The sequence below is a fragment of the Microtus oregoni genome, unplaced genomic scaffold (assembly GCF_018167655.1).
Source record: "Microtus oregoni isolate MIOR12 unplaced genomic scaffold, Mior012 000002F_ref0000024, whole genome shotgun sequence".
In the NCBI taxonomy this organism is placed as follows: Eukaryota; Metazoa; Chordata; class Mammalia; order Rodentia; family Cricetidae; genus Microtus; species Microtus oregoni.
The window spans coordinates 72,658,552-72,667,049 of NW_024543061.1; the positions used below are offsets into that span (position 1 = coordinate 72,658,552).

Here is an 8,498-nt window from a genome sequence, read left to right on the forward strand (position 1 = left end):
CATAAGTCCACCTGCTTCTACAATAGAGCAGTCTCTTGATTTAAATTAGAAAGTCCAAATTTAATGTGGACATTCAGGATATTCTGAGTCTGGAGAGCATCATTGACTTGTCTCGCCAGTTTATCCATGGTGTCCGACAACAACGATGTTTGTGCCATTGCCAGTCCTGCGACCATGGCTGCAGAAGCAGACACCGCAATGACAGCAACCACTGCAGCTGTCTCTCCAGAATCTCGTTGCTCTCTATACAGGGTCATCTTCAGTCTGCTTAGCCTTTTTGGTAATTGGCAGTGGTATGATGGCTGGTACCCGAACCACCAAGGCAGCACTGGAGTGGTCATCCCAGCAGTCGTTCAGGCCACCGTTTCTGAAAGAAAAACCAAGAATATCTTTTCCCTCAAAGGTGCTATTCCATACTTCAAAAAGGAAAAGAAAAAAAGAAAGAAAACTAAAACAAACAAGGGATTTAATAGTGCCTGAGCTTTCAGAGAAATATTCCAAAAAAGAAAGATAAGAACTACACTCACTTGTATAGGATTCCTTTAAAGTAATATTCATAGCCCAAAATATGTAACAAAACATAGAGCATTCACAAAGGAAAAGGTCTGATTAAATAGAAGCCTGTCTTATCACCATATTGCTTAAAGCAGTTCCAGCAGTGCAGTTTGAGAATTAAAAAGATAAATACAAAGAACTAACTTGGCTCACTGATCAATACAAGGTGGTTCCTTACCAGGCTTCACACAGTGCTTTCTGCTTGATTGGGACTCACCAGGAGGCTCATCAAGAGAATGACAGGTGTTATTCTCAGGCTCATCACGGGATCCTTTCTCATCATTTTCCACAGCCTGAACAAATCGCTCTGGTACCCAAATGGGCTTGTCCATTCCTGGAAGAAAAACACAAACAGTTCCTTTCACCCTATCCAATAGGGGCATAGGCTCCTTCCATTGTCCTGTAATAAGGTCTTTGGAACTGGACACAGCCACTGCTGGGGTACTGTCCCTGTAGTCCCACGGTTATTGCTCCATACACTGAGGTTTTACAGCCCTGGAGCAGGGCCCTCTGCCAGTTTCCCTGCCATTGATTAATGATAGGTGGCAAGGGTTTCCCATCTATATCTGTTTTGGAGCGGCATTTATTAGCCCAATGTGCTCCCCTTCTGCATCTAGGCCCCATGCCAGGTTTCCTCCTTCCCTCATTATCAGCTGTGGGCATTTCTTTCGAAAATGACCAGGAGTTCCACAATTAAAACAATTACAGCCTCCGGCCTTCTCTCCCAGTCCTCTTGTTTCTCCAAAGTTGAATAGCTGCTGCTATAACCTGGCCGTGAATGAAATTCCCATCTATATCTCTGCATATCCTGATATATTCATTTAACCTTTTTGTTTTGTGAGGGTGTAATGCTTCCTTACAATATCTATTGGAATTTTCAAATACAAGTTGCTTTATTATAGGCATGGCTGTTTTCTCATCTCCAAACAATCTATCTGCTAATTGTAACAGTCTATCTACATAATCTTGGAATGGTTCAGATGGTCCTTGTAAAACTTTTGATAATTGATCCCCAGCTACTTTGTTAGGTAGGGCCTTCCAAGCTTTAGTGGCAGCTGCAGCTATTTGGGTGAATACTCCTGGATCATATAGAATTTTTTGCTGCAAATAAGCATAAGTCCCAGCCCCAGTTAACATATCTAAATTACGTTGAGCTTTACCCGCTAGAGCATTTGACTGGGCCGTTTGCTTACAATTTTCCTGATATTCCCCTTGCCATAGGAGATAATCTCCCCCAGATAATACAGCACAACATAATTGCTGACAATCACTTGGTGTTAAATTCATAGCAGAGAAAGATTCTACTGTGGCCAACGTGAAGGGTGCTTGAGCCCCATATGCAGCAACAGCTTCCTTTAATTGCTTCATTTCTTTAAATTGTATTGCAAAATGTTGGTGAATTATTTGCCCTAGGTTGTTGGTGTCTGGCACCTCCATCACTGGTGCAACCATGTGTACAGGATGGAAACAAACTCCCTTGTTTTGTTCAGGGCCAGAGCCCCTACTCAACTCAGACCACCAAACTTCATAATTATAAGCTGGTGGGGCCGAGGGAGTTGGGTGTAAATCTTTTTTTACTTATGTTTTCTCAGTTTTCTAAAGAGATTTCTAATTTCCTTACATATGATCTCTTCCTCTTCTTCTGATGAATCTTCTCTATCCTCCACAAACTCTAAATAATCAAACTCCTCCCTAGCATCTGATTCTTTTCTGAACAAAGCAGAGAAGATACTGCCTACAGCTCCCATCTTAACTCCTCAATATGTCCCTGTAGGCCAGGAACAACACTGTGAATGACCCTGTTTGCTTACCTCTTTCTGCCGGGCTGAAACCAAGTGAAGGACGTCAGGATTAACACATACCCCAATCCACCCTCACCTTCCGAGGGCGACCTCTCAGTGTTCCCTTTCCTGATATTTCGGTGGGACCTCCAAATGCCGCGCACCGCAGGCTCCCATCTGTGCTCTATCAGCTAGAACCCAGTTCGTGAGCTTCAGGCAAGGGGCTGGAGGTTGAGAATACACACACAGAGACTGACCGACACACAGACCTTCCAACACTGGTACCAAAAGCCCATCTTTAATAGCACCATGGAGGCTTAAATACACTGCAGTCAATGGCCAACAGGTGAAAATTCCATCCTCTGATCCTCTAAGCTAGGCACAGCTTTTAGTAACTTCAATTAGAAGACTCTAGACAGGGAAGAGCAGCTGAAGGCGAGGACTTAATTGGTCCCAGCACATTATATAGTGAAAAACTTATATTCAGCCAGAACATGTTTCTGAGACTATTAGACAAGTTGGCATCTCTTTGCCAGAAGAGCAGTATCTCGTACTGTGAAACTTGCCCTTATAAAGGAAGTTTTCAGGTAAGTATCAACTCAGTCTCTTGATGTTTCATCTGAATTTGGCAGTCTTTCCATTTATTGTGTTGGCTGGGCATTCCCAGATAAATCATTCCACAACTTTGTCAAGTTTTTTTTTTCTTAAGCTGTCTGCTAGCAACTTAAGACCCTTCTAAGTTTTTTTAGATCTCAGAAACTAAGTTTCCTCTCATGAAAAGTCACTTAGTCAAACATGTATAAGAGCTAAAAGATTATCTACTAATTTAATATAAAAAAATCAGCATTTATATTTAAAACACTCATGTTTTATTTTATGTCACCTGTTTCTGTTTAACTGTCTGCAGTGACAGAAAAAATAAAAATAGACATCATTTCTTGACATGTTATAGTTTTTTAACAGATAAACAAATGAAAGCATTGCATAAGGAGAAAACAGAAAGAACCATACCAAAGCAACAAAGAAAACAGGAATTTGAAAGAATTTATATATTTGATGAATTACAAGTCTCATTTTTAAAATATTCAATATGTCTATCTTCTCCCTAAATATTTAAACAGCATTGAACATACATACACATGTGATGCTTCCTTCTCCACATCACTCTTGCACTTAAATCATTTTAAAACGTCTTATTTTCTTTATAACTTCACTTACTAATTTTGTTTACCTCTTATCTGTACTATTTAATTAGTACTAACAATATGTAAGCCTAGAAGACACTCACATTTATCTAACATAGATCACTTACAACTTCCTCTAAATTTCTTTACCTAAGAACCTGGTTGCTTCAAACCTAGTAAAATATAGGTGTGTGATGCCATAATGAATTTTGCAATTTCTAAGTTGACTCTCATGTTTTAAATGATAAACTGAATATTTTATTTCTACTAATCCATAACTTATATGTCAATTCTTTTATAATATTTACTCACAGTTTCTATATAAAAATACATTTTAAGTGTGTCCTAGTTTGCTTTCTAGGGATATGATAGACAGCATGACCAAAAGCAACTTGGAATTGAAAGGATCTATTGCAGCTCATTGTTATAGTCAATCATGAAGGGAGGGCAGGGCAGGAAATGAAGGCAGAAAGTGATTCAAAAGCCATGAAAGAGCACAGCTTACTGGCTTGTTTTCCATGATTTTCTCAGCTTGATTTTTTTTAGACAGCCTAGAACCACCATTCCAGGGGTACTACTGCCCATAGGAATTGGGCCTACACATATCAACCATCAATTAAGTAAATACTTCACTGAATTTCCTATTGCCCAATTTGATGGAGGTATTATTCAGTTGAAGTGTGTTCTTCCAAGATGATCCAAGCTTGTGACAAAAAAAAAAAACTAACCAGCACAGTATCTAAAATTACAAATTCTACTTTAGAAAACACATATAAATACATATCCTATATTTAGATTTCTTGTTCTGACATGTTTAAAAGGAATTAACTGGTACAAAATTAAGGTTTGCTATAATCATTTCTTGCATTCAACTGATCTACATTTATACAATTTTAGTATCTAAAAATTAACATATTTTATATGTTCTAGAAAGACTGTAGAATGCTTAGATAACATTTCTTCAAAATACTCTTTTGCAAGTTGAAAAGAAAACATACATTTTTTTATAAAATTCAGAAGCTGAATAAATTTAAATACAGAAAATTTTGTGATCCAATGTTCCTTTAAGGTATGCAAGATGATCTACACAAATAAGCCCTGGTTCTTTGCACCTCAGGGTCCCTGTCTTCCTGCCTGCATCTTAGCCACAGCAGCACAGAGAGGGAAGCCTTTCTCAGCTTAGTATTTCCCAGAATCAGGATACAGGGGTGCACCGATGGAAAAGCAACTCTTGAAGACTGTGTGAACAAAAGTAGCATCTGTTTTTCCAGAAGCAGAGACCCCCAAACGTTAGCAAGAAGAGACAGAAAGAAAAGGACATACAGAAGGAGAGAGGCGATCATTATTTGCAAGGTTCTGATGTGTGCCGTGGTGCTGGCGTCTCTGCATCCTTGGGCACTGTGCTGCATCTTCCTCAGATGTTTCCACAGGGAGAAGATGAGCAGGAGAAAAGTGACCAGGGACACAGCAAAGGGTATGAATGCAAACATGGTGTTTGCAAATAAAAACCATAACGAGGAATGTTGTAGGTTATTCAAACTCAAGTTGTAAGACTCATTTACCTTATACTCAGTCATCAAGATGTTCTCAGGTAAATTAATAACTATAATATTTAAACACAAGAGAAACAAAGACACAAACAATGTCACTCTCACCGCTTTTTTCACTCTAAGCTTAATATAAAAGAAAAGAGTGTTGGAAAAATTTGCTATCTTGAAAAAGCAAAAGATGCTTAGACTTGTAGCAAGCCAGAGACTAAACTGGTGGGATGCTGTCCAGATACTGTGTATTATCCCAACCATTCTTTCATTTATCCACTCTCCTGGATAAAGCATAGATATACACCAATTCAGTAATACTAACCACAGCAGCACAATTCTGGAGATGGCCAGAGCCGTGAGGATCTGATCCATTGAAGAGATCTTTCTTCTCTTGACCAAGTCTATGATGTTCACCACTGCTATGAATACATTTCCAAAGTTGCCAATTACAAATTCCACACTCAGAATGACTGTAAATGTGTTCTTCAGGACACCACTCATCTTCCAGCTAATGCTCCAATTTATGTTGTCACTGCTTAAGATTTATTAACATATCTTACAAAACTGCTGTGCATATTCAATTCTCAAAACCCCATAGTATGTTCTCTTAAACAGTGTTCAAGTCTAATACCAAATGAGCAACTAGGACTTGGTAATCACTTCATACTTTCCAAAATAAAAGTCTTGTATTTTCCCTGACAGCTGTACTGAGCTCCATCCAGACGTGGTGTGCATTATATACAGCAGGCTAGAGACAATGCAAATTTTGATGAAGGAAAAGCTGATCTCGTGCACTAATATACAAATAAAGATATACTTATTTTCATCATTTTGCTCAGATCTCTTAGGTATTAATCTGGTACTGAGTATTGGGTAAATTACATAGAAATTCTATCCCCTATATAAGGCAGCAAAAATCTGAACTTGTGCCTAGGAATTCCTTAGTACCACATGTCTTTAAATACCTTAACCAGCTATGCTCCAGACCTATGCACAGTATGTAAATCATTTCTAGAAAGCTGTCAACAATAAAATAATCTTTGGAAATCATATTTGTTAAAAGCTCAGTGCTGAGAAAATACATATTCATCATTTGATTTTATGCAAAGGTATGCACATGCCAATATCCATACACGTTTAAACCCAGAGTCCATACTTTTTTCTACTATGCAAAAATGTATAATTCATGTGACTCATGCATGGCACTCTGATAATTTTAAGGTGCTGTTTGTTGTTTAAAAAATGCTAGCAAATGTCAATCATGGAACATTGATTGCAATCATTGTGTAAAATAAGACTATTGTGTGACTGCATGTGAGAACATGTGTGAATATCCTTATAGTTCCAGGAAGCAATCACTAAGATGTATAATCTACATACACAGAAAGGGTCTTCCTTTTCCTCTTCCCCTTGTAAGTTACATTTCTCCATAGACACCAAGGATCTATAGTTTTATCCACCTTCCTTCTATTGTTCCAACATCAATTCAGTTGTTTTTACTAATAGGCACCAAGGTACATGAGATAGACAGCCTCACAAAACGTGAGACAAGTAGTGTTTTTGAGTCCTTCTTCTTCAATAGCTAATACATAAACAAAGGTCCAATAATAAAATATTAACAGTACATAACAAGATGACAGAAAAACATGTATCATAGTTATTCTACTGTTTATGATTGACCACACCTTCAGTTCCTTGAAATAAGATTAATTTTGAAAAAAAAACTGAGGAAAAACACAGAGAAAAGATTTAGGACTAAATAATCAGCCATACCCATTTCTGTAAATGTGCTTAGGTAATCACTTATAAGAAGACTATATGAGATTAATTTTCTTTCACTTATTGGAAAGGCATGAGGAGACAAAATGGCAGGGAAGCAAGAGCAAAATTTTACAAAAAATACTAAAAAAAATATAGAAAATATATTTTCATCCATGTGAAAACAAGAAGCTTCCTTTTACTTGACTCCTTCCATGAGCTAAAAATGAAGTCTGGAAAAAAAAAGACAAAAAGAAATGTAGACAATCTTGCTGTTGAGGTCCTGTAGAATAAATGTTGAGATGGCAGATTGCTGGACTTCTCATCTCTAGTCTATCGAGGGCACATTGAACACTGAAGGCCTTCCTTGAGCCCATCACTGCTCCTTTGATTCTGAACAATAAATGCTACATTTAAGTTCCACCTGAATAGCACCTTCTGTAGGAAGTTAGTTTTCTTTCCATGTCATGTGAGAAAGTGACAGCTTGCATTTCCTCAGACAGAAGTGTCTTAAGCCATTTATAAGCTACTGTTGTATGTAGGTGTCTTTACAAGACACTTGCATTTCTTGTTCAATTATTCACCCACAAGAAGCTTCATATGTTGACTATACCAAGCGTTAGTAATCAAATTATAAAGCAAACCATTCCTCGCTGTGATTCCCCAAATATTGCAAGCCTTTGCACTGTTCTCCAGCCACTTTGTGGACGTCTGCATACATGTAGGGAGGAAAGAAAGCCCTGAGTGAGTAAAGTCCTGAGTGAATGTGCATTGTTGACCATGGGCACAGTCAGGTCAAGTATTCTAATGCTTCAGCTCCATAGGAGCAGCAAAGTTTTCCCCAAATCAGGCTGAGATGGATGGCAAAGGTTTCCTTGGGAGTCTCAATGTGACTAGTATGTACAGATGTAGCAACTGCAGCTACCTCTTCCTGGATGTTTACAGCCTGAGACTGCTCACTTGCAGAGACCTCCTACCAAGACTAGACAACCCCTCCTCTGTATGGAACATAATGAACGTGCTGACATTTCTTGTAGAAGTGGTCGTAGTTGTCTCTCTGTCAGAATGTATACACCCCACCTATCCTTAGGTTTTCTGTACACATGTCAGACCTATCTACTTTCTCTCACCACTGATAGTCAGTGTTACTCACCTGGGATGGGAGTTATGGAATGGACTTCAGTGAAAAACCAGTGTTTTCAACAAAATCAGCTTTCAAACCCTGAAAAGTTACCTAAAGATCTATTATCATCCTAACACGTGTCAGAAGTGGAATCAGAATCAAAGGAACTGTAAGGCTGATGATGTATTGGTTACCAAGAAGTGCCCAAAATTAGAGATTTATAAGTGAACTAAAAGTAAATAAAAGCATAGGATTTATTTAAGTTTCTTTACATGAAAAATATGTTACATGTGATGAGCATTAAAATGTTATGAAGAATATAGATTATAACCACATACATGTGTCTTCTCATATTAACATATTGCTGACTCATTTTTCATTTCATACATCCCAAAATTTATAAAAATGTATCCAAAAACACATATAAAAGATATTCAACATGCATTTATATTTATTAATTGAATAAAGGAATGAATAAATGGCTCTAAGAAAGTAAGAAAATCTATTCCAAGAACATACTCTACAATTTGAAAACGGTTTTCAAGCAAATATTTTC

General features: G+C 37.8%; 1 protein-coding gene across 1 annotated transcript; it reads right to left on the bottom strand.

The window, feature by feature from the left end:
• Positions 1 to 243: 243 nt before the first annotated feature.
• Positions 244 to 5,562, bottom strand: LOC121436682 (taste receptor type 2 member 116-like). Its single transcript, XM_041636684.1, has 4 exons — positions 4,633 to 5,562; positions 2,434 to 2,527; positions 773 to 889; positions 244 to 416 (listed from the first exon to the last, which is right to left on the bottom strand). The coding sequence occupies exons 1-4, from the start codon at positions 5,560 to 5,562 to the stop codon at positions 244 to 246; spliced, it is 1,314 nt and encodes a 437-aa protein (XP_041492618.1).
• Between the last annotated feature and the right edge of the window lie 2,936 nt (positions 5,563 to 8,498).